At 32.2% G+C, this 27,860-nt stretch overlaps 1 protein-coding gene across 2 annotated transcripts in view; it reads right to left on the bottom strand.

Annotated features, from left to right (window-relative positions):
* The window catches only part of LOC143044521 (uncharacterized), a 71,707-nt gene that overhangs the window by 24,418 nt on the left and 19,429 nt on the right, over nucleotides 1-27,860 (bottom strand). For both annotated transcript variants that reach the window (XM_076216576.1, XM_076216577.1), the window contains 2 exons: nucleotides 26,222-26,451; nucleotides 25,609-25,705 (listed from right to left, as the gene is read on the bottom strand). In XM_076216576.1, coding sequence (XP_076072691.1) covers nucleotides 25,609-25,705; nucleotides 26,222-26,451 — 327 coding nt within the window. The remainder of the gene's footprint in view (nucleotides 1-25,608; nucleotides 25,706-26,221; nucleotides 26,452-27,860) is intronic.

Genomic DNA, 27,860 nt, shown 5'->3' on the forward strand with positions numbered 1-27,860 from the left:
TAAACAAAGGAGATACTTCATCCTCATCCCATTTATTAACGTCTTCCTTGTTTTCAAGAAGCATCTTAACTATATCAACATGATACTTCTGACAAGCCATCAACAAAGGAGATACTTCATTCTTATTACATTTATTAACGTCTGCCTTGTTTTCAAGTAGCATATTAACTATATCAACATGATACTTCTGAGAAGCCATAAACAAAGGAGATACTTCATCTTCATCACATTTATTAATATCTGCCTTGTATTCAAGTAGCATCTTAACTATATCAATATGATTCTTCTGCCAAGCTATAAACAGGGGAGATACTTGTTCATCTTTATCACATTTATTAACGTCTGTCTTGTATTCAAGTAGAATCTTAACTATATCAACTTGATTCTCCTGACAAGCCATAAACAAAGGATATACTTCATCCTCATCACATTTATTAACATCTGCCTTGTATTCAAGTAGCATCTTAACTATATCAACATGATCCTTCTGACAAGCCATAAACAAAGGAGATATTTCATCTGCATCACATGTATTAACATCTGCCTTGTAGTCAAGTAGCATCTTATCTATATCAACATGATATCTCTGACAAGCTATAAACAGGGGAGATACTTCTTCAGCTTCACATTTATTAACGTCTGCCTTGTATTCAAGTAGCATCTTAACTACTTCAACATGATCATTCTGTCAAGCCATAAACAGGGGAGATACTTCATCCTCATCACATTTATTAACGTCTGTCTTGTTTTCAAGTAGCATCTTAACTATATCAACATGATACTCCTGACAAGCTATAAACAAAAGAGATACTTTATCCTCATTACATTTATTAACATCTGCCTTGTATTCAAGTAGCATCTTAACTATATCAACATGATCCTTCTGACACGCTATAAACAGGGGAGATACTTCTTCAGCTTTACATTTATTAACATCTGCCTTGTATTCAAGTAGCATCTTACATTGTAACTATATCAAGTTGATTCTCCTGACAAGCCATAAACAAAGGAGATACTTCATCGTCATCACATTTATTAACATCTGCCTTGTAGTCAAGTAGCATCTTAACTAAATCAACATGATCCTTCTGACACGCTATAAACAGGGGAGATACTTCTTCAGCTTTACATTTATTAACGTCTGCCTTGTATTCAAGTAGAATCTTAACTATATCAAATTGATTCTCCTGACAAGCCATAAACAAAGGAGATACGTCATCCTCATCACATTTATTTACATCTGCCTTGTATTCAAGTAGCATCTTAACTACTTCATCATGATCATTCTGTCAAGCCATACACAGGGGAGATACTTCATTCTTATTACATTTATTAACGTCTGTCTTGTTTTCAAGTAGCATCTTAACTATATCAACATGATACTTCTGACAAGCCATAAACAAAGGAGATACTTCATTCTTATTACATTTATTAACGTCTGCCTTGTTTTCAAGTAACATATTAACTATATGAACTTGATTCTCCTGACAAGCCACAAACAAAGGAGATACTGCATCCTTATTACATTTATTAACGTCTGCCTTGTTTTCAAGTAGCATCATAACTATATCAACATGATTCTTCTGACAAGCCATAAACAAAGGAGATACTTCATCCTTATTACATTTATTAACGTCTGCCTTGTTTTCAAGTAGCATCATAACTATATCAACATGATTCTTCTGACAAGCCATAAACAAAGGAGATACGTCATCCTCATCCCATTTATTAACGTCTGCCTTGTTTTCAAGAAGCATCTTAACTATATCAACATGATACTTCTGACAAGCCATCAACAAAGGAGATACTTCATTCTTATTACATTTATTAACGTCTGCCTTGTTTTCAAGAAGCATCTTAACTATATCATTATGATACTTCTGACAAGCCATCAACAAAGGAGATACTTCATTCTTATTACATTTATTAACGTCTGCCTTGTATTCAAGTAGAATCTTAACTATATCAACTTGATTCTCCTGACAAGCCATAAACAAAGGAGATACTTCATCCTCATTACATTTATTAACATCTGCCTTGTATTCAAGTAGCATCTTAACTATATCAACATGATCCTTCTGACACGTTATAAACAGGGGAGATACTTCTTCAGCTTTACATTTATTAACGTCTGCCTTGTTTTCAAGTAGAATCTTAACTATATCAACTTGATTCTCCTGACAAGCCATAAACAAAGGAGATACTTCATCTGCATCACATGTATTAACATCTGCCTTGTATTCAAGTAGCATCTTAACTATATCGAAATGATTCTCCTGACAAGCCATAAACAAAGGAGATACTTCATCCTCATCCCATTTATTAACGTCTGCCTTGTTCTCAAGAAGCATCTTAACTATATCAACATGATACTTCTGACAAGCCATCAACAAAGGAGATACTTCATTCTTATTACATTTATTAACGTCTGCCTTGTATTCAAGTAGAATCTTAACTATATCAACTTGATTCTCCTGACAAGCCATAAACAAAGGAGATACTTCATCCTCATCACATTTATTAACATCTGCCTTGTATTCAAGTAGCATCTTAACTATATCAACATGATCCTTCTGACACGCTATAAACAGGGGAGATACTTCTTCAGCTTTACATTTATTAACGTCTGCCTTGTTTTCAAGTAGAATCTTAACTATATCAACTTGATTCTCCTGACAAGCCATAAACAAAGGAGATACTTCATCTGCATCACATGTATTAACATCTGCCTTGTATTCAAGTAGCATCTTATCTATATCAACATGATACCTCTGACAAGCGATAAACAGGGGAGATACTTCTTCAGTTTCACATTTATTAACGTCTGCCTTGTATTCAAGTAGCATCTTAACTACTTCAACATGATCATTCTGTCAAGCCATAAACAGGGGAGATACTTCATCCTCATCACATTTATTAACGTCTGCCTTGTTTTCAAGAAGCATCTTAACTATATCAACATGACACTTCTGACAAGCCATCAACAAAGGAGATACTTCATTCTTATTACATTTATTAACGTCTGCCTTGTTTTCAAGTAGCATCTTAACTATATCAACATGATTCTCCTGACAAGCCATAAACAAAGAAGATACTTCATCCTCATCACATTTAATAACATCTGCCTTGTATTCAAGTAGCATCTTTACTATATCAACATGGTCCTTCTGACACGCTATAAACAGGGAAGATACTTCTTCAGCTTTACATTTATTAACATCTGCCTTGTATTCAAGTAGCATCTAATTAACTATATCAAGTTGATTCTCCTGACAAGCCATAAACAAAGCAGATACTTCATCGTCATCACATTTATTAACATCTGCCTTGTAGTCAAGTAGCATCTTAACTATATCAACATGATCCTTCTGACACGCTATAAACAGGGGAGATACTTCTTCAGCTTTACATTTATTAATGTCTGCCTTGTATTCAAGTAGAATCTTAACTATATCAACTTGATTCTCCTGACAAGCCATAAACAAAGGAGATACTTCATCCTCATCACATTTATTAACATCTGCCTTGTATTCAAGTAGCATCTTAACTATATCAACATGATCCTTCTGACACGCTATAAAAAGGGGAGATACTTCTTCAGCTTTACATTTATTAACGTCTGCCTTGTTTTCAAGTAGAATCTTAACTATATCAACTTGATTCTCCTGACAAGCCATAAACAAAGGAGATACTTCATCTGCATCACATGTATTAACATCTGCCTTGTATTCAAGTAGCATCTTATCTATATCAACATGATACCTCTGACAAGCTATAAACAGGGGAGATACTTCTTCAGCTTCACATTTATTAACGTCTGCCTTGTATTCAAGTAGCATCTTAACTACTTCAACATGATCATTCTATCAAGCCATAAACAGGGGAGATACTTCATTCTTATTACATTTATTAACGTCTGTCTTGTTTTCAAGTAGCATCTTAACTATATCAACATGATACTTCTGACAAGCCATAAACAAAGGAGATACTTCATTCTTATTACATTTATTAACGTCTGCCTTGTTTTCAAGTAACATATTAACTATATGAACTTGATTCTCCTGACAAGCCACAAACAAAGGAGATACTTCATCCTTATTACATTTATTAACGTCTGCCTTGTTTTCAAGTAGCATCATAACTATATCAACATGATTCTTCTGACAAGCCATAAACAAAGGAGATAATTCATCCTCATCACATTTATTAACATCTGCCTTGTTTTCAAGTAGCATCTTAACTATATCGAAATGATTCTCCTGACAAGCCATAAACAAAGGAGATACTTCATCCTCATCCCATTTATTAACGTCTGCCCTGTTTTCAAGTAGCATCATAACTATATCAACATGATTCTCCTGACAAGCCATAAACAAAGGAGATACTTCATCCCCATCAACAACAACAACAACAACAATACTTTATTTTAAGAGGGTTACACAGTTAGCTATATAACTAATCTTCCCTGAGGTCCTCGACATGAGAAATCAAACAAAATGCAAACATATACATTGCATACATTAGTATAAAAAGTCAAGTATGATAATAATGTTCAATACAACTTGATAAAATGTGATGAAAAAAATAAACATGATGACATGATCAGTTTTTTTTTATATTATTGATACAGCTAGGTTGATTTCAATAAATGATCTGTTATTTTGTATTTGAAAGAATTAACATTTGTAATATTTCTTAACGGTATTGGTAAATTATTCTTCAAGAATGGTCCCGAATACATAAAAGATTTTTTGAACAATTCTGTTTTTGGTTTAGGGAGCATCACATTTATTAACATCTGCCTTGCAGTCAAGTAGCATCTTAACTATATCAACATGATCCTTCTGACACGCTATAAACAGAGGAGATACTTCTTCAGCTTTACATTTATTAACGTCTGCCTTGTATTGAAGTAAAATCTTAACTATATCAAGTTGATTCTCCTGACAAGCCATAAACAAAGGAGATACTTCATCTGCATCACATTTATTAACATCGGCCTTGTATTCAAGTAGCTTCTTAACTATATCAACATGATCCATGTAACAAGCTATAAACAGGGGAGATACTTCATCAGCTCTCAATTTTTTAACGTCTGCCTTGTATTCAAGAAGCATCTTAACTACTTCAACATGATCATTCTGACAAGCCATAAACAGGGGAGATACTTTATTCTTATTACATTTATTAACGTCTGCCTTGTTTTCAAGTAGCATCTTAACGATATCAACATGATACTTCTGACAAGCCATTAACAAAGGAGATACTTCATTCTTATTACATTTATTAACGGCTGCTTTGTTTTCAAGTAGCATATTAACTATATGAACTTGATTCTCCTGACAAGCCACAAACAAAGGAGATACTTCATCCTTTTACATGTATTAACGTCTGTCTTGTTTTCAAGTAGCATCTTAACTATATCAACATGATTCTCCTGACAAGCCATAAACAGGGGAGATACTTCTTCAGCTTTACATTTATTAAGAGCCAGTCTGTGATAAAACCATGCAAAATGGTCCAAATCCAAAATATTCCAATCAGGCTGATATTTTGTATTTTAGATACCTTATATGTAATAACTATTTGTGCAAAATATTTTGAAAAAATATTCAGCCATTATTTGTGTATGCCGAACATTCGAAAATTGTCCATTTCTGTACTGACAAATGGCCATTTTAAGCCTATTTTAGGGTATTTTGACCTGATTGTTTTTTTGTTTTATAGAAAAAATTTAGCTTAATGATAACATATATCTTAACAAACAACTTGAAATGAAAGGAAATTATGATAATTCAAAAAGTTGTGAGATTTCTCAATACCCCTACTGTCAGGTTGAAATTGCATGGTTTTGAAAAAGTGCCGATTCAGCAAAATTTGTATATTTTTAAAGGCTTGAATCTTGTAAGATCATGTTTTATTTTCAATAAAATGTGATATTTCATGAAGCTTATATATTCATCTACAAAACGCCACAAAATGGTGCTCGGCAAATGATACCTTATTACGATAAAATAATAATTAAAGATAGGCGTGATGGCCATTTTGCCGATTTTTTTATTTTTTTATCTGTTTCAATAGAAACTTTTCAAAAGTATGTGATAGTCAAAATATAAGAAAAATAATGACTGAACTAATGTTTACTGGTTATAATAATTGAATAAACCAAGTCCAACTAAGTTTAAATTAGAAAATATACTAAAGGAGTAAACCTGGGGAGACCGCTTTTTTGCATTTTTTGCCCCTAAACTGAGCATTTTTACAATGTAACCTATTCAAAAGAAAATAACTTTAGTAACTTAAAAATGGGCTGTTTTATTTACAATACTATGCACACTCATCGGGTAATATCACCACGAGTTCTTCACAAATTTAGCATTTTATAATAGTCTAGTTTTTAGACGCTTTTTGTCTAAATTCAAAGTGGCCACAATTGAGTTCAGTCTTAAATTTTTAAAACATGTTGTATTTGATAATGAATCATAAATGTGAAAGCCTTGTACATTCATGTAATTTATTTCCAGAAAAAAGGAAGATTTAATAGTTTTGTGAATTTCATAGAATTGTGCCTCTTACCTAGACAAGTACTATATTTTCTATATTATGATACAGCTTTATGCCAAATATAAAGAGACTACTCCTAGAAGTTCCTGATAAAACTGCAACTGAAATTTTGTGACGCTGACATGAACCAGTTAGTTATCCATATGTCAATTTTGGGAGAACAGTGGACATAACAGTAATGTCAAGTTTCCTCCTATAATGTAATCTCTAGCAATTCGAGGCTTGGGAATAAGACGTGTAAAATATAGTTGGCCTATTACTACCAGCTGAGACAAACACAAATATTTCAAATTGCAATAAAATTTATTTCATAACCACATGTAAAAACCAGATACTCCACAGGGCGCAGCTTTATACGACCGCAGAGATTGAACCCTGAACATTTGGGGCAAGTATGGACAGAACATTTAAGCTTGAAATAGCTCTGAATTTGATTTGGGATTAATTAGTTGACACAACACAATGAGTGTGGTCTAAGAACTTAAACTTAAAAATTTAATTTAACATTTACTTATTATGGTCCAATATCCAAAATCTAAATGCATGGTTATATTCAGCATATCATAGAACGCCAAGAATTCAATTTTTTGATGAAATCAAATAATTTTCAATTTTAGACCCTTAAGACCTCAATTTGGACCAATTTGATAACCGGTCCCAAATATCAAAAAACTAAATACATGGTTAGATTCAGCATATTGGAGAACCCCATATATTCAATTTTGTTGAAATCAAACAAAATTTAATTTTGGACCCCGATTTGGACCAACTTGAAAACTGGGCCCATAATAAAAAATCTTAGTACATTTTTAGATTCAGCATATCAAAGAACCCCAAGAATTAAATTTTTGTTAAAATCAAACTAAGTTTAATTTTGGACCCTTTGGACCTTGATGTAAACCAATTTGAAAACAGGACCAACAATTAAGAATCTAAATTCACTGTTAGATTTGGCATATCAAAGAACCCAAATAATTCATTTTTTTATGAAAGCAAACAGTTTAATTTTGGACCCTTTTTGGCCCCTAATTCCTAAACTCTTGGGACCAAAACTCCCAAAATCAATCCCAACCTTTCTTTTATGGTCATAAACCTTGTATTTAAATTTCATAGATTTCTATTCACTTATACTAAAGTTAGAGTGCGAAAACCAAATGTCTTTGGATGACGACGACGATGTCCAATATAGGACCAAATTTTTTCAATTTTTGCGGTTGTATAAAAACAAATATACACAGATAAATGGTTAAATTGTTGAGCAGACATACAATTACCCTACCACGTCCACTTGTATTTTTGTCCATCGGATGAGTTAAGCCATTTTCAACTGATTTTTATAGTTCGTTCTTATGATTTACTGTTATACCACTGTCCCTGGTTAGGGGGAGGGTTTGGATCCCGCTTACATGTTTAACCCCGCCACATTATTTATGTATGTGCCTGTCCCAAGTCAGGAGCCTGTAATTCAGTGGAAGTTGTTTGTTTATGTGTAACATATTTGTTTTTCGTTCATTTTTTATATACTTAAGGCCGTTAGTTTTCTCATTTGAATTGTTTTACATTGTCTTATCGGGGCCTTTTATAGCTGACTATGCGGTATGGACTTTCCTCATTGTTGAAGGCCGTACAGTAACCTATAGTTGTTAATGTCTGTGTCATTTTGGTCTCTTAATTGTAGACAGTTGTCCCATTGGCAATCATACCGCATCATCTTTTTTATATTGTCATTAAAATGGTAAGATTTTACTGTTCATATACATGTAATATTATTGTGGTCTACCGTAGAGAAAAACTTGCAAAATGGTCTAAATACAAGTTTTTAGTCATGAATGAACATGATGAAGGTATTAGCAAAAAAGAGTAAAAGTATGATAGATCTAAAAAAAAGTTTCACATAATAAAGTCATCAATGTCTATTTTAACTAAATATTAAACAATTTTGCAGCATCAGAGTTGAACATTTTTGATAAAAACAAGCATTCTGTGAGTAATACATGGCAATACATAGTCCCCAACCCGTTACAAATTCATTGTAATGGAATAAAAATTTGATCTATAATTTGTCATAATGTAAACTACATAAAAATATCGAGACAAAATCTTCCAGCAAAATGTAAAAACTTGTTGAATTCTCAGTGAATTTTCTATGTCCAAAGACAACAACTTTGCACACAGTTATCAGACTGGAATCACTAAATACCAAAGAAAAGAAAAAAAAATTCAAAATGTCATTTTGTCTTTAAAAAAATAAGTTATTTCCGTTTGAACAGAAGTCTTCTAATGAATAAGTATTTCATCAAAAATTTAATTCTAGAGAAAGGGCTTCAACTGAACAAAGAGAAAAGCTTAAAGCGTGAATAATGAATTTGACCTGCAACTTGTCATGATAAATCAAATCAAAATCTACAAGCACAAAAAAGTCTGATTTGCCGAACTGACAAATAGACAGACTGACAGACACGCAGTGCAAACCTAAGTCCACTTAGACGTTAGCCGTTAGGGGACTAAAAATCAAAATCTCAAAGTATCAACAAACACAAAAGAGATGCTCTTTGGAGAGGGAACATTCAAGATATTTTTGGAAAAGCTTTCGATTTTTGAAGAAGTAGGGTTACCTCAAATGTCTTTCTTTTATCTTGATTTAATCTGAGATATAAATCAAAAACTTTTATATGGCACCAGGGGCGTAGCTAGGCATTCATTCAACTGTAGGCACAAATCGGCAGGGGGTATGGGGGCCGCTTAGACCCCAGCAGGTCCAGGACAGAGCCCTGGTAGGGGGTTCAGGGGGGGGGAATGGATTTCAGCGTTTTGGCTGCAAAAATTTATGCACAAAAATATTAAATTTTCTGGTCATTTAATCATGATAATTATAATATATATGATGAAAAGTTCGAAGAATTATGAATAATTTACCATAACATCTGAATGGTGAATTAAATAACGCAGTACAATTGGAAAATCAAAAATTTTAAAATATTATTTACTGTACTGCCCATCATAGATCCGCGTAACCCTTTAATTAAGAGGTACACCCTGTTTGGTATTTTCAAATCTATTCTGTTATGATCGATATATACGTTTAACTTAATGGATAGTACATATTGACGATCCTTCATTAAAAAAAACAAATAGGCACGTGCATGTAAACACTGATATTATACTATATAATAACACTATCCTTTTGGCTAGAAAGACACCAACCATCAATATTTTGATTCTTAAACCTTCACCCTAGCCGCACAAACACATACACACATAGTCGATGCCTAATGCAAAAGTTCTGTTCTGTTCATACTAAAGTAACAAAATTCAAAAAATTCGTATTTCTTTATATCCCGCTCTACTGTAAAATCCCTACCTGCTTAGGCAGCAACCATTTGATTTTCTTGGGGGGGGGGCTATGGTTTTTTTTGGAAAAAAAAGTTTGTTTCCAGTTTTTGGAGAAAAAAATAATATGTTTTTGATTCTGAGAAAAATTTGTCCAGAAAAAAAAACCATAGCCCACCCCCACCCCCCCCCCCCCCGAAAATCAAATGGTTGCTGCCTTAGGAATTTGAATAATTGTGGTCATTACAGGTAAATATATACTCAAAACTACTGGAAGCTAGTTGATGGATTGATTTTTAAACATCCAATGTAAAATATTAATGCAAGTTTAGAACCAAAAAAACAAAAACAAATTGATTATTTACAATAAACACAACAGGGAACTTAGTCCTATAATAGGTGTTTTGCAAGGCGAAGGTCTGGAAATTTGAAAATGCCATGCATTGGAAAATGAGGGATTATTGGATAGGAGCAGAAACAAAAAATATTTGTGAAAAAATTATGTGTAGGCACGTGCCTAAAGTGCCTAACGGCAGCAACGCCCCTGGGCACATTATATATGCAAACATAATCTTTTTTCGTAGATAAAAAAAAATATGGCCACATTTTTTTTACATAAGCTCTAATAGACACAACTTTCTAATCAAGACACTCAAAGAGTGATTGGCCCTATAATTCACTGGGGTAAAGCTGATGACCGTAACTGCATTCACGGTCATCCCAAGATGTCGGATGAAAAATTAGGTCAGTTTCTGTATTGTCTGTTAAAGTGTTTCTATATCATTTTCTTTACAAATCATACATTGAAACGATGTAAATGTATAAAAGAATCACTCGGAAATCAATTATTACTACCAAGAAATGTGCATGAAACGGGAAATTCGATTTGAAAAAATTGTTAAGATGACCGTAAATCATAATCAAAATATTTTCAAGATGACCGTAACATATAACAAGGATGACCGTGATTGGTAAAAAGATAACCGTAACTTATAAAGGATGACCGTAATTTGTAAAGACTGACTGTAATTTATATAGGACGACCGTAATTTTTATAGGATGAACGTCAATTCTAAGAAATATCCGTATTTGTATTCAAAGCTTTTTGTTGAGTTTGTCGATCTCAAAAGGGGCTCGGTTACCGGATATAAATATGTTTCATCAATTTCTTTTTTTTAAATATAATATAATTGGCCGTATTTTGGATTTATGACAATCTAATTAAAATATTGGTCTCTGATTACGTTATACTCATATGTAGTATAACGTAATCATAGATCAATATTTTAATTAGATTGGATTTATGACAATGATAGTAAATTGCATATTTCTCGTAAACAATGGAATATTTATAGGTTTCATAACGAGTGAGAATTAGATATCGATTGATATCAACTCGAGTTATTTAATTTCAATAATAATAAACGAGCCTATGGCGAGTTTATTATTATTGAAATTAAATAACGAGAGTTGATATCAAGGATATCTAATTCTCACAAGTTGTTAAACCTATTTCTCTTATGGCAAAAAGTTGTATGTGCGTGGCCTATTTGTTGCGAGTTGTGTTGCTACGGCCGTTTTTCTTTGCAACGCGTACTGATCTTTCTCTTATGGTTGGAGCCTGTTATCTAATTTGTAACAAGTGTTTTGACACGTTATTTCTACAATAATTAACAAATAACTCACTTGTTGCGCCTTAAAATTTTCTTTTTATCAAATTTTATTACATTCTGAAGCGGCACAGAAGCCAGAAAACGCCCGGTGTTTATGTTTGACACCGGAAGCATACCTATGACGTCACTTAGTGTAGGGACCAAAGAAGATAACATCTTTTCGCGGAATTTTCTTTAATGAAGATTTTACACTGAAATTGTGATTGAAATTTAATTATGAACTTGTTTTGCATTAGAATAGAGATAACTGTATTGTATTTGAAGCTTTGCGGACGTCCATCTGTCGCATACAGAGGGAAATTGAAATTGGAAGTTGTGCCAGTTATAAGTAATGCCCTTTGCTCCGTTACATAACCGTACACGGGTTCCTTTCTTTATTTCTTCGTCCATGATAAGATTTATATTAGATAATGCAGACGATAAAGCAGACGAAAAATCGCGAAAACCGAAAGTAAACAATCAGTTGTCAAGAAAAAAAGTAGTCCCGGCATGACCTTTTCCAGTGAATAATGACCTGATCAACGACGTTAACATTTTATAAACACAAATTGACAGCGATACGACGAAAATTTGAAGAAACATGAATGTGTCCCTAGTACACGGATGCCTCATCTACACTATAATTGTTTATGTTTAGTGGACTGTGAAAATGGGATAAAACTGTAATTTGGCATTAGAATTAAAAAGATCATACCATAGGGAAAATGTGTACAAAGTTTCAAGTTGATTTAACTTGAAGCTGGACAAACGGACAAACGAACAGACGAACGGACGAACGTACGCACAGACCAGTAAAACATAATGCCCATAAATGGAGCATAAAAAACATTAATAATACATATGAAAATCGAGTCCATGTGTATGGATCCAGAGGAAGCAGATTAAAATCTTGATTTGTCTTGACATATGCAGGCAGAAACCCGGTTGAAATAGAACAAAAGAATCGAAGCTTTTTGTAAGGGAAGGTGATAAATGTTTACGGTAATGTTTGATATAGTAACACATTCTTTAACAAATAAAACGACAATTTTCTTCTCAATTACGAAGTGGTCAATTTTAAAAACACCATTTGCATAAGTTTTCAATTTATCTATTACATAGTAATACAGAACAATAAATATCAAGTCGACGACATGGGTATCTAGAAGTTGGATGTAGAAAATGCATAACCTCCGAATTTTTTTTTTAGCACGGACGGAGAACATATCTTTCTTTTAGTTCAGAAATTTTCGTGACTGCCCTTCCATTATGTGAATCAACAAAAAATTCCCAAAAATAGGTAACGATTGTATCGAAAAGAGAAAGTCGAGTGCACCTTTTTATGTTAGAGCGTGTTTGAGGGGTATATTTTGTCTTTAAAACGTACAAAGCAAGAGTATTTGATATAGCATCTCGCTTCAGATTCTATCATTTTTATATATCAAAGCTACAGGTTGACTTTATAACGTAAAAAAAGACAGTACGAAAAGATGAAATATATATGGGTCAATGAAATACCTATCTAATGAATCACAAAAACAGAGTAGGTGTGTTCGAATAGCTATTTTTTTTTTCTAAAAGTACTTGACGACAGTCTTTTAAGTTGGATGATGAAAATGCATATCTTCGAAAAAATATGTTTTTCTTGTGTGTGATAACTATGGTTCATAATCTTCAACCACTGAACATTTTTAGTCTGTCCTTCCAAGAAATATTTAATAATTTTTTTTTTTTAAATGCTGAGGAATTTTCGAAAATTCCACCTGACATCCGATCAGACAATATTTTTAAGTTGAATCAATGCAGACAAGATCATTAACTGATGCTCATTAGCTAGTAGATACATTTGTCTTTTAAAATACAACTGACATATAAGGGTCGTAATGGTGCTACGTGGAAAAATTTATCGTTTTTTCAAGAGCAAAATTGGCAGCGCGTCATCCCTACAATGGCTTCCATTTCTACGATTGTGAGCATGAACTGGCGTAATGGGGAGATAATTTTGACGAAGTAGAATCCTGACTGTATGAATAACATTTTTGTATATATATTCAAATTGACAACGTCCCCCCTTGTGATACGCTATTCATACAAGACTATTTTAAGGATCGACTTCACTAGTTTAGTCGTATGATATTTTCAAAATATTTTCTGTTATTTTATTTGCACGACGAAATGGAAGACGATATAATATCAATGGGTGTACATGTATTGGCCTTTTTGAAAAATGTGTATTTATTATATGTCATTAAAAGGAATCCAAGGAAATAAAAACAATTTTCAGTCGTGCAGTTGGAGGCTGTGCACCGCATGTTTTTCATTATACTTGTAAGGTGTCATTTTATCGCGCTTTTGTTGCATGTTTTCCCCACTTGTTCATGTGCATGTCTTTTTGCAAATTCATTAAAAAAATTAAACCCTCTACCGTAAAAAAGATACATATGGTAAGCTATGCATTTGAAGCACGTCTTATTTTCTTCTACCTATAGGATAATACTGTCATATTAATATGTTTATACCAACACGATAAATCATTTGATACAAAAAGGTAGTTATATAAATACGGATATTTCTTAAAATTGACGGTCATCCTTTAAAAGTTACGGTCATCATTTACAAATTACGGTCATCTTAAAACCAATTACGGTCACCCTTGTTATGAATCGCTGATTCTGTTACGGTCATCTCGATTGTGATTTACGGTCATCTGAGCGATTTTTTCAAATCGAAATTCCTGTTTCATGCACATTTCTCGGTGGTAATTAGTGATTTCCGTGTGAATCTTTTATACATTTACATCGTTGAAATGTATGATTTGTAAAGAAAATGATATAGAAACACTTTAACAGACAATACAGATACTGACCTAATTTTTCATCCGACATCTTGGGATGACCGTGAATGCAGTTACGGTCATCAGCTTTACCCCAGTGATAATTGGTTGCATTCCAATCAAAAGTTTCAAAGAGGAAGCTTTTTTGAAGTACAAGTATGTTCACAACTCTGTTTCATATAAAAAGCTTTTTAAAAGACTGTCATCAATTAAAAGTATGTGAAAACCAGGTGCTCCGCAGGGCGCAGCTTTATACAACCGCAGTGGTTGGACTCTGAACAGTTAGGGCAAATTAAATATGGTCACAATGTTCAAGCTTGATGCTGTCTGAATTTGGATTGTGATTGAATTTTTGACAAAAAAAAAGTTTTTGTTACAAAATAAATGTGGCCAAAGATCAACAAATCTATTGCACAATACTGTGCAATTGAAGATTTCTTCTTGAATTTTCAAAATTTGAAATTTGAAAAAAAAAAAAAAAAAAAGAAATCCCTTAATTTTTTTTAACAACCCCCCCCCCCCCCCCCCAACTTATTGAAATCCCCCTTTCAGCAATAACCCTTGAAAACAATCCCATCCTTTCCTTTTTAGTATAGAACCTTATAGTACAATTACAGAGAGATCCATATGCATGTACTTAAACCCAAGTTATTGTTTGGGAACTAGAAATGTGCTTCTTTTCTGCCCTTTTTTGGCCCCGTATTCCTACATATTTTGGGGCAATTAATCCAAAACTAAATCCAAACCTCCCCTTTGTTATATGGAGTATTGTGGTACAGTTTGAAAGAGATCCATACAATTACACACAAGTTATCGTCTTGAAATAAGAAAAATGCTGGTTTTGGGCCCCTTTTTGGCCCCTTTATTCCTAACTTTGATTCCATGACCCATTTAAAGGAATCCAAACCTTCTACTTGTGGTTTTAAACATTATGATACAATATCAGAGCAATTGAAATACTTATACACAATTTATTATCCTTAAACTATAAAATGCTTGTTTTGGTCCCCTTTTGGGCCCTTAATTCCAAAACGGTAGGGACCATCATCCCCAAAATCGTTCCAAAGCTTCCTTTTGTGGTATTGAACCTTCTGAAAAAAAATCATAAAGATCTATACACTTAAACTAAAGTTATTGTCCGAAATATAAGTCTACTTTGATCAGTTTTAGTTAAAATGTTAAGGGCCAAAAACTATTACAATAGTGCATTTTATAGATATTTGGGGGCAGTTTTTACTAACTTCCCATTATTTGCCAGGCTAAAATTTTTTACTTGTCTTAGAACTGATATGCACCTTTAAAAAAATTCTAAAAATTAAAAAAAATAAATATGATCTTGAGAGAAAACACCTACTGAGTACATGTACTACATGCAAGTTATCTAATACATCTGTTGCACGAATCTCTCTGGCAACCTGCCAAAAGGTAAAAAGTATGTCAAAATGCATTTTTTTCTTTTTTTTTATAATGTTCTTTGCAAAATATAACAAGATAATGCTATATTTAAGAGACATACCAATTATTCAGACCTTTAAAAAGTACCTAAATTTTGGTGATTTTTTTGCATTATTTTTTTATAATTCACAAATATGCAAATAAGGCTGTTAAATGGAAAATAGTGTGAATTAACCAAAATTTTTTTTTTATCTTAACTCCTAAATACCCAAAGATTTTGGAAATATATATAATGTTGCAAAGTTATTACTACCAATTTGGACGAAATTTGAGATTTTGCATGGTTTTATGGCAGACTGGCTCTTAACATCTGCTTTGTTTTCAAGTAGCATCTTAACTATATCAAAATAATTCTCCTGATAAGCCAAAAACAAAGGAGATACTTCATCCTCATCACATTTATTAACATCTGCCTTGTAGTCAAGTAGAATCTTAACTATATCAACATGATCCTTCTGACACGCTATAAACAGGGGAAATACTTCTTCAGCTTGACATTTATTAACGTCTGCCTTGTATTCAAGTAGAATCTTAACTATATCAACTTGATTCTCCTGACAAGCCATAAACAAAGGAGATACTTCATCCTCATCACATTTATTAACATCTGCCTTGTATTCAAGTAGCATCTTAACTATATCAACATGATCCTTCTGACACGCTATAAACAGGGGAGATTCTTCTTCTGCTTTACATTTATTAACGTCTGCCTTGTATTCAAGTAGAATCTTAACTATATCAACTTGATTCTCCTGACAAGCCATAAACAAAGGAGATACTTCATGTGCATCACATTTATTAACATCTGCCTTGTATTCAAGTAGCATCTTAACTTTATCAACATGATTCTCCTGACAAGCCATAAACAAAGAAGATACTTCATCCTCATCACATTTATTAACGTCTGCCTTGTATTCAAGTAGCATCTTAACTATATCAACATGGTCCTTCTGACACGCTATAAACAGGAGAGATACTTCTTCAGCTTTACATTTTTTAACATCTGCCTTGTATTCAAGTAGCATCTTAACTATATCAAGTTCATTCTCCTGACAAGCCATAAACAAAGGAGATACTTCATCCTCATCACATTTATTAACATCTGCTGTGTAGTCAAGTAGCATCTTAACTATATCAACATGATCCTTCTGACACGCTATAAACAGGGGAGATACTTCTTCAGCTTTACATTTATTAACGTCTGCCTTGTCTTCAAGTAGAATCGTAACTATATCAACTTGATTCTCCTGACAAGCCATAAACAAAGGAGATACTTCATCCTCATCACATTTTTTAACATCAGCCTTGTATTCAAGTAGCATCTTAACTATATCAACATGATCCTTCTGACACGCTATAAACAGGGGAGATACTTCTTCAGCTTTACATTTATTAACGTCTGCCTTGTATTCAAGTAGAATCTTAACTATATCAATTTGATTCTCCTGACAAGCCATAAACAAAGGAGATACTTCATCTGCATCACATGTATTAACATCTGCCTTGTATGCAAGTAGCATCTTATCTTCATCAACATGATACCTCTGACAAGCTATAAACAGGGGAGATACTTCTTCAGCTTCACATATATTAACGTCTGCCTGGTATTCAGGTAGCATCTTAACTACTTCAACATGATCATTCTGTCAAGCCATAAACAGGGGAGATACTTCATTCTTATTACATTTATTAACGTCTGTCTTGTTTTCAAGTAGCATCTTAACTATATCAACATGATACTTCTGACAAGCCATAAACAAAGGAGATACTTCATTCTTATTACATTTATTAACGTCTGCCTTGTTTTCAAGTAACATATTAACTATATGAACTTGATTCTCCTGACAAGCCACAAACAAAGAAGATACTTCATCCTTATTACATTTATTAACGTCTGCCTTGTTTTCAAGTAGAATCTTAACTATATCAACATGATTCTCCTGACAAGCTATAAACAAAGGAGATACTTCATCATCATCAACAACAACAACAACAATACTTTATTTTAAGAGGGTTACATAGTTAGCTATATAACTAATCTTCCCTGAGGCCCTCGACATGAGAAATCAAACAAAATGCAAACATATACATTGCATACATTAGTATAAAAAGTCAAGTATGATAATGTTCAATACAACTTGATAAAATGTGATGAAATAAATAAACATGATGACATGATCAGTTTTTTTTATATTATTGATACAGCTAGGTTGATTTCAATAAATGATCTGTTATTTTGTATTTGAAAGAATTAACATTTGTAATATTTCTTAACGGTATTGGCAAATTATTCCACAAGAATGGTCCAGAATACATAAAAGATTTTTTGAACAATTCTGTTTTTGGTTTAGGGAGCATCACATTTACTAACATCTGCCTTGTAGTCAAGTAGCATCTTAACTATATCAACATGATCCTTCTGACACGCTATAAACAGAGGAGATACTTCTTCAGCTTTACATTTATTAACGTCTGCCTTGTATTGAAGTAGAATCTTAACTATATCAACTTGATTCTCCTGACAAGCCATAAGCAAAGGAGATACTTCATCTGCATCACATTTATTAACATCGGCCTTGTATTCAAGTAGCATCTTAACTATATCAACATGATCCATGTAACAAGCTATAAACAGGGGAGATACTTCATCAGTTCTCAATTTATTAACGTCTGCCTTGTATTCAAGTAGCATCTTAACTACTTCAACATGATCCTTCTGACAAGCCATAAACAGGGGGGATACCTCATCCTTGTTACATTTATTAACGTCTGCCTTGTTTTCAAGTAGCATCTTAACGATATCAACATGATTATTCTGACAAGCCATAAACAAAGGAGATACGTCATCCTTATTACATTTATTAACGTCTGCCTTGTTTTCAAGTAGCATCTTAACTATATCAACATGATTCTCCTGACAAGCCATAAACAGGGGAGATACTTGTTCAGCTTTACATTTATTAACATCTGCCTTGTATTCAAGTAGAATCTTAACTATATCAACATGATTATTCTGACAAGCCATAAACAGGGGGGATACCTCATCCTTGTTACATTTATTAACGTCTGCCTTGTTTTCAAGTAGCATCTTAACGATATCAACATGATTATTCTGACAAGCCATAAACAGGGGGGATACCTCATCCTTGTTACATTTATTAACGTCTGCCTTGTTTTCAAGTAGCATCTTTACTATATCAAAATGATTCTCCTGACAAGCCATAAACAAAGGAGATACTTCATCCTCATCACATTTATTAACATCTGCCTTGTAGTCAAGTAGAATCTTAACTATATCAACATGATCCTTCTGACACGCTATAAACACGGGAGATACTTCTTCAGCTTGACATTTATTAACGTCTGCCTTGTATTCAAGTAGAATCTTAACTATATCAACTTGATTCTCCTGACAAGCCATAAACAAAGGAGATACTTCATCCTCATCACATTTATTAACATCTGCCTTGTATTCAAGTAGCATCTTAACTATATCAACATGATCCTTCTGACACGCTATGAACAGGGGAGATTCTTCTTCAGCTTTACATTTATTAACGTCTGCCTTGTATTCAAGTAGAATCTTAACTATATCAACTTGATTCTCCTGACAAGCCATAACCAAAGGAGATACTTCATCTGCATCACATTTATTAACATCTGCCTTGTATTCAAGTAGCATCTTAACTATATCAACATGATCCATGTGACAAGCTATAAACAGGGGAGATACTTCATCAGCTCTCAATTTATTAACGTCTGCCTTGTATTCAAGTAGCATCTTAACTACTTCAACATGATCCTTCTGACAAGCCATTAACAGGGGGGATACCTCATCCTTGTTACATTTATTAACGTCTGCCTTGTTTTCAAGTAGCATCTTAACGATATCAACATGATTCTCCTGACAAGCCATAAACAGGGGAGATACTTCATTCTTATTACATTTATTAACGTCTGCCTTGTTTTCAAGTAGCATATTAACTATATGAACTTGATTCTCCTGACAAGCCATAAACAAAGGAGATACTTCATTCTCATCACATTTATTAACATCTGCCTTGTATTCAAATAGCATCTTAACTATATCAACACGATCCTTCTGACACGCTATAAACAGGGGAGATACTTCTTCAGCATTACATTTATTAACATCTGCCTTGTATTCATATAACATCTTTACTGCTTCAGTATCACCTTCCTGTGATGAAACAAATACAGGACTTACACCATCATCTCTACATTGGTTAACATCTGCACCATGATAACAACACCACTGAATTAAAGAAAAGTCACATGTAAAACAACAATCCAATAGTGCATTATTTTTGGATTCGATATCATTAGTTTGGGCTAATTGTTTTTGGTATGATAAATCAAGTGTTTCCACAAAATTTAGAAATCTGTTTCTGAAATCTGGTTTGTCCATATTTCTATTATTGAACACTGGTATAACTCTACCATTAGACCAGTCATCAACCATTCTTTGAATGTACATTTGATGGTATTGTGGTGGTACAACAATTATAAACTGTTCCATATCTTCTTCTCTTTTGAATGAAAATCGTTCGCTGATAAACATACTTTGTGAATTCTTAATCAAACACTGAATTATCATCTTCCCAAAATAATAAGACAAAAAATCGAATAGTTTATCATGTATTGTTCTGTAAACGCCATCTTCTTTTTTCAAAAAAGTATGTTCTAGTGTATCAAGTTCATCCAATAACATTAATCTTGATGTACTTCTTTCTAACCTACAAGCCTCACACGTGTTCTTTATAATCTTGTTTGTTTCTTTATCGATCTCTTCTGTTAACACTTCCTCCTGTAATCTGTTATTGAACATAACACACAAAGCCAAAGCACAATATTTACCGAAAATTTCTTTTTTCTTGAGCTGTTCAATTTCTGCTTCATACACTGAAAATGGATTCTGGAAAAATTCTGTAATATTGAGTTTAGTGTTATCACCATAAAGTTTACAGAGAAGCGGAAAACAGTTATATAAATGAGTATATTGGGTTATCTCTGAAGCTTCTGTTTTAAGATACATTTCTGCTATTGACGTCTTTTCAGCCTGTGACAAGCATAAATTTTCTGATAACAAGTTACATACATTGGTTTTGAAAATAGACAGTGCTTCAAATTTGTTATCTTTGTATACTTGTATCCTACAGGCCACAATAATTTTTATTAGTGATTTTCCAATTAGTCCTGCAATACGCGTCATAACTGGTTCCCAATTGTATAAATCTGACTTGTTGATAGAATATGTTCCACAAAAGTTATCAATAACAAACAATGTTTTCTGATTTGGATTATAAAACTCAATAATGTTATGTGGATTGATAACAAGAAGTACATCATACCCTTCTTCTGACATTTTCAAAGCCACATGTCGTAGGGTTACTGTCTTGCCAACACCAGAACTAGCAGTTATAGTGACACAACTATTTTCTTGGATACATTTTAGCACATGTTTTGCAGCTTTAGTCTCGACAAAGTATTTATCATTCTTTTGCCACTGATCCAATATTTGAATGATTTGTACTGAAATATAAATAAATCAATATTATTGGTTGTTAATAAAATGAAAAAAACATAAGAAATATGTCCAAGTTAGTATTTCAATAATTTGTCACATCATGTTTTCAATCACATTGAACAAACCAAAGGGAGATATGATAAATCAAAAACAGGGGGTAACATGCACTGGAGATACATTTAAAACAATGAGTGGAATGAACTGTTTGTTCATTCGAAAAGATGTATCCAAAGCTCTTTCAAATTCTGTATCAAAACACAGAGTAAAATGTAAATCCTACAATGTGATTCATGTGTGCATTACTCATAAATAAACACCCTAAATTAGGCATACATTTTCATATTATATTTAAATAAAGAGGCAATTACATTTAAAGGCGATGTTGAATATGTGTGACCTATCATCATTTTTAAATAACGAGTGATTAGTTTCAGAATCCCAATGCATCCTACCCAAATTTAATTGCAACTTTCTAAAGTTTAGAACTGAACTTCTGGATGTTTTTATGATATTGTATCTAATTTGTTCACCTACATAATTATGTCATTATGTCATCTGAAGCATGTATAATGTGTACGAAATGAATGTACCAATCTAATCATTCATATTAAATTAAGGCATTAATTCGACAGTAGTTGACATAATTTCAAATGTCATTAATATATAAGGATGAGAAATAAAGGTTATAAGGAAAAAGGAAACAACTTGTGTTATTCGATTTTCATTTCCTTATTCGTTTTTTTTTTCGAATGAGAAAAAGAAACTGAATAAGAAATTGAAAAAATGAATAAGGAAATAAAAATCGAATAAAGAAATAGAAACCGAAAAAGGAAAAGGAAATCGAATAAGGAAAAAGAAACCGAATAAGGAAATGAAAATCGAATAAGGAAAAAGAAACCGAATAAGGAAAAAGAAACCAAATAAGGAAATGAAAATCGAAAAATGAAATAGAAAACGAATAAGGAAATGAAAATCGAAAAATGAAATAGAAAACGAATAAGGAAACGAAAAAAAAATAGAGGAAATATTTCTGAGGAAAAAAAAAATTTAAGAAAAAAAAAATTGGGGGAAAAAATTTATGAAAAAAAATTTTGAGAAAAAAAAAATTAACGTTGGACTATTTATTTGGTAACATTTTTCAAAATTTGAATATTGAAAAAGGAAAAAGGAAACCGAATAAAGAAATGCAAATCGAATAAGGAAATAGAAACCGAAATAGGAAATAAAAATTGAAAAAGGAAAAGGAAACCGAATAAGGAAATGAAAATCAAATAAGGAAATGAAAATCGGATAATGTAATAGAAACCGAATATGGAAAAAGAAACCGTATAAGGAAATGAAAATCGAATAAGGAAAAAAAAAACGAATATGGAAATGAAAATCGAATAAGGAAATAGAAACCGAAAAAGGAAAATAAACCGAATAAGGAAAGGAAATCGAATTAGGAAAAAGAAACCGAATAAGGAAATGAAAATCGAATAAGGAAATAGAAACCGAATAAGGAAAAAGAAACTGAATAAGGAAAAAGAAACCGAATAAGGAAAAAGAAACCGAATAAGAAAATGAAAATCGAATAAGGAAATAGAAACCGAATAAGGAAACAGAAACCTAATATGGAAATGAAATTCGAATAAGGATATAGAAACCGAAAAAAAAAAAATAAGGAAAAGAAAATCGAATTAGGAAAAAGAAACCGAATAAGAAAATGAAAATTGAATAAGGAAATGATAATCGAATAAGGAAATAGAAACCGAATAAGGAAAAAGAAACCGAATAAGAAAATGAAAATCGAATAAGAAAATAGAAACTGAATAAGGAAACAGGAACCGAATAAGAAAATGAAAATCGAATAAGAAAATAGAAACCGAAAAAGAAATGAAAATCGAAAAAGGAAGAAGAAACCTAATAAGGAAAATTGATGAAAATTGAATAAGAAAATGAAAATCGAATAAGGATATAGAAACGAAATAAGGAAATGAAAAAAAAAGAAACCGAATTAATAAGGAAATGAAAATCGAATAAGGAAATAGAAACCGAATAAGGAAAAAGAAACCGAATCAGGAATTGAAAAAAATGAATAAGGAAATTGAAACCGAATAAGGAAAAAGAAACTGAATAAGGAAATGAAAATTGAATAAGAAAATGAAAATCGAATAAGGAAATTGAAACCCAATAAGGAAAAAGAAACCGAATAAGGAAATGAAAAATCGAATAAAGAAATATAAACCGAATAAGGAAAAAGAAACCAAATAAGGAAATGAAAATCGAAAAACAAAAACAAGAAAATCACGAAATTTTACAAAATATGCGAATTAAGTCATGATTTGTTGCCATGGTAACTTGTTCAATGTCCAATATTGTTTTGTTTTTCTGAATACCTTGTATCTTAGATGTTGTACAGTAATTTAAAAAAAATGTATGATAACTTTTAAATTTGCAGTAATTTTTGGGCCAAATAAGGGCCTTATAGCCTCTACTCCTTTTGAGGAAAAGAATAATTTGAAAAAAAAATTGGAGGAAAAACAAAAATTTGTTAAAAAAAATTTTGAGGGAAAAAAAATCAGTTGTAATATTTTTCAAAATTTGAATATCGAAAAAGGAAAAAGGAAAAAGGAAACAACTTGTGTGTGGTGAAAGAAGAACCAACGTAATTCGTGAAAAATCAAAAGAGCAGGACCGAAAGTTGAAGGAAACTGTGATAAAAGAAAAGATAACACATGCTAAAAGAAGATAGTATTAGCTTATTCTGAAATAAACTATGTTCTCTGGACATGTTTTGTTCATATGTTTTTTTATGAACCCATAACGTAAAAACGCCAAACAAATATTGCAGTCGGTGAGTTTGTCGAAATAATTTAGATGCTATTACGGTTGACAATCCTTCCAAGGTAGATAGGTAGGTAGATGAGATAAGAATGTCTTATTCGAATTCCAACTTTGCAAGGGCAGCAAGCAATTTATCAAAAAAAAAAAAAAAAAAAAAAAAAAAAAAAAAAAAAAAAAAAAAAAAAAACCACTGTATTTCATGCTAAGTTATTATTGCATATTATCAGGTCAAATAATTTATGGTCCTCAGATTCTTATGTATTTTTGAAGATTTAATTTCAGGATGAAATTAAGTAACATAAAAAGAATCTACAATTTAAAATTGATGCTACAAAAAGGCAACAATAGTGAAACAGTGTAGTGAAACAGTGTTCAGAGGTCATACATCGAATGAGAGAAAACAAACTTAAACTGAGGGAGACACATCAACTAAAGAGGAAAATACACGAACAAGAGAAACACTGAAGTGCAACAAAAAATTACCCGCTAACATACATTGACACAAACTATTTGATAACAACTGTCATATTCCGGACTTGGTACAGGACATTTTAAGAAACAAATGGAGGCTGAAACATGTATTATAAGGTAGCCAAAACTTTCGCCTTATGATAAAGTTAAAACATATCGCTGAAATAACAACACTAGGTGATAGCAATACAGCACAATTATACGCAAGATCATTCGTCACAGGGAAAAGCACAAACAAATAATATAAAATTCGACACAACATCCAAACTGCAGAATTATAACGAACATATTCCATCAACGACAAACCCTACAGGATATAAAAATTAAAAAAAAAAAACAGCGCTGAGGTAACTAACATGCAGTATTAGACTTCATACAATTATTCTAACCATACTCGTCCAACAAAATTTCATGACAATGATGTTATGGAAAACCAGTTTCGAAATTATATGGGTAATCAACGAAAAGTCACAACAGATAATCCACCGAAATCATAACAGAAACATCAAAAGTGAATACATGAATGTTGGATATACAAACTATCGTGTCTTCTATACGTCAGAAGACCATTAGTTAAGGAACACAATTTGCAAAGAATATTGAGAGGTTATTGAGCTCTAATTCGAAACATTTATTAAATCAAAATGGCTCAAACTTAAACTTATATTTGCATTGGTATTACTCAGATCGAAAGAAAATAAATCTAGAACCTGACTAAATTTTGGTAAATGACATTTAATGGCCTGAAGTCTAACATGAAAAATAAGAATTCGGTTTTATGGGGTAAAATACTTTATCCTGTATAGTAGTGAAAAATTAAAATGTCCAAACATTAGACGAAAATTCCTAAATCTCACCTTAGTACACCCTTAGGTATATGATAATAGTTTTTATCACGACATGCTAAAGTTTTTTGTCCAAGATCTTACCTCTAATATTCCAAGGTACTGTTGATTGGTCTAAATGTTTTGATCTTAGCTCTTGACATTCCTCATCCATATCCAGACCACCAAGTCTCTTCACAGCCTATAAAAAATTGAAAATTACAGGTATAAATCATATAATTATTTGAAATCAACGGTCTATAAACAAGAAGATGCCATTATAATCATTACAATTTAAAAAGAACTTAGTATAAATTTGAACATTCGAACTGTATTATAATTTAATAACTGTGTCTTATTCTGAATAGTAGTAGATCGATCACTATAGTTAATACAGCATTTTAAAACCAAAACGGCTATTTAAATTGCAAGACCTTTTTTAAAAACTGAACATTGAGTTATGAAGTCAGGTTCAGTGTGTAAATCAATATTCATATATAATTATCTATATGTACCATGTTAAGTTCGTACTGTTCAGGCAATGTGTGTATTCGAGTAGTTGTTGACATAACTGAATTAAGGGCAATCCCTCCCTTATATGACGAACAAACAAACAGAGAAAACAAGATAAGATTACTAGGAAAAAATATGTTTTTTGTTTTTACCTACTAACTGTTTTATTAAAAGTTGAGTAAAAAACGTGAAAAGGTATTCTTACTCCACTGATATCTTCCCATGCAGCAACAAAGACTGTAGATTTGATCTTTCCGTTTCCAAAATGAGCTAGGAAATTTCTATAGTGTTTGATTCTTGCAAGGTCAGCCGTGGGAGTGGTATCTGTACTTAATGGTAGGTAGTCATATCCACCTGTAGGCGGAGGTAATTCTGTTAAATTCCGGAGTAATGCAACCATTAATGGGACATCAAAGGTCTTAGAGTCGGGCACACCTGTAAAACAAACATTTGTAAAGTCCATTTAATGAATCAATTAACATAAATATAAATTTTGCAATTGATTAACATTAAAAGGTATGTACGTAAATATTGCTTGAAAACGAACCCCTTTCATATAAAGAGAAAATAGAAGCGGAAGATATCAAATGGATATTTCAAATCATTAGTCAAAGACAATTTGACAACGCTTTGGTAAAAAAAAACGACAAAGAGCTATACACCAGTCTACAAAACAAAATTTTAAATTTAAAGACTGAGCATCATAAAGCACCAAGAACCGCTGTGATATCATGTGCTCCGGAAGGGTAAGCAAATTATGTGCCAAATGTGGCACCCATCGTGTTGCCTGTGTAAGTTCAGATATGTTGATAAGCCTAATTCGGTTATGTTATATAGCACAGTAGTATGGTTATGAATTCGTCATCTTCTTGAAAACAGATATATTTTAAAAACTGTTGACGCTTTAAAAATTTGTCAAGAAAATCAGCATAAAATAGATCATTATTAAAAAAAGTTTAATGAATATGGATTGAAAACTGTAGGAGGATCTTTCCTATATAGAATTTGTTCCTTTTTTACACTGAATCATTCATGTGTATAACCCTTTATCAGGCTGGTGCAACATCACATGTAATAAAACACTAGTAAACAGCAGAAACAATATCTAAATGCAGTTAAGTTGCTGCTGGTGTTGTTCTTTAATAAATAACTTTGATAAACCAACATAAGTCACAAGTTTCTGAAATGACCAAATTTTGAATTGTGTCTGATTATTTCGGAAAGTAATAATGTCCCGAAATAATCTCCACATTTTTTTTTTTTTTAATTTAAGAAGGTTTGCTACTCAGTTTCAAAATAACAATCTTTTCACAACACTAGTATATATTGATTGGATTATTAAAGGAACCAAAGAGAGCAAAAAAATATAAAAGGCTAATGTGCTTTTTTTTCGAGATATTAGCCATGAAATTTTGGTGGGAAAATGTTCTCTCTAGATTTTACATAGCTTTATTATTGACAATATAAAGGGATAAAAAAAACCTATTACGATGTGAAGTCTCATTACCGAAATTCTATGAGTATGGACTTTTAAATTATTATGTCCTTTTTTTGAATTCAAGGAATTCTTGAAATGCTCATTTTAATCTATTATGTCTCAAGGATGGGGGGTATTGGGGACAAAACAGAAAGGGATGTGGGATAAAGTGGGATTCAAAAAGTATATGTCTCGACGCAATAAAACATTTTGTCTCCATTAGTTAATAATATTTATTACATTCTATGTTTGTACTCTGATCGTTATCTATTCTACATATGTAACTCCATAAATGGGAATTATCGTAAACTCGATAACATTCATTTGTATTTAATTGAATTTAGTATCATCCCAAGATTGCAAATGC

The sequence above is a fragment of the Mytilus galloprovincialis genome, chromosome 9 (genome assembly GCF_965363235.1).
Source record: "Mytilus galloprovincialis chromosome 9, xbMytGall1.hap1.1, whole genome shotgun sequence".
Classification (NCBI taxonomy): Eukaryota; Metazoa; Mollusca; class Bivalvia; order Mytilida; family Mytilidae; genus Mytilus; species Mytilus galloprovincialis.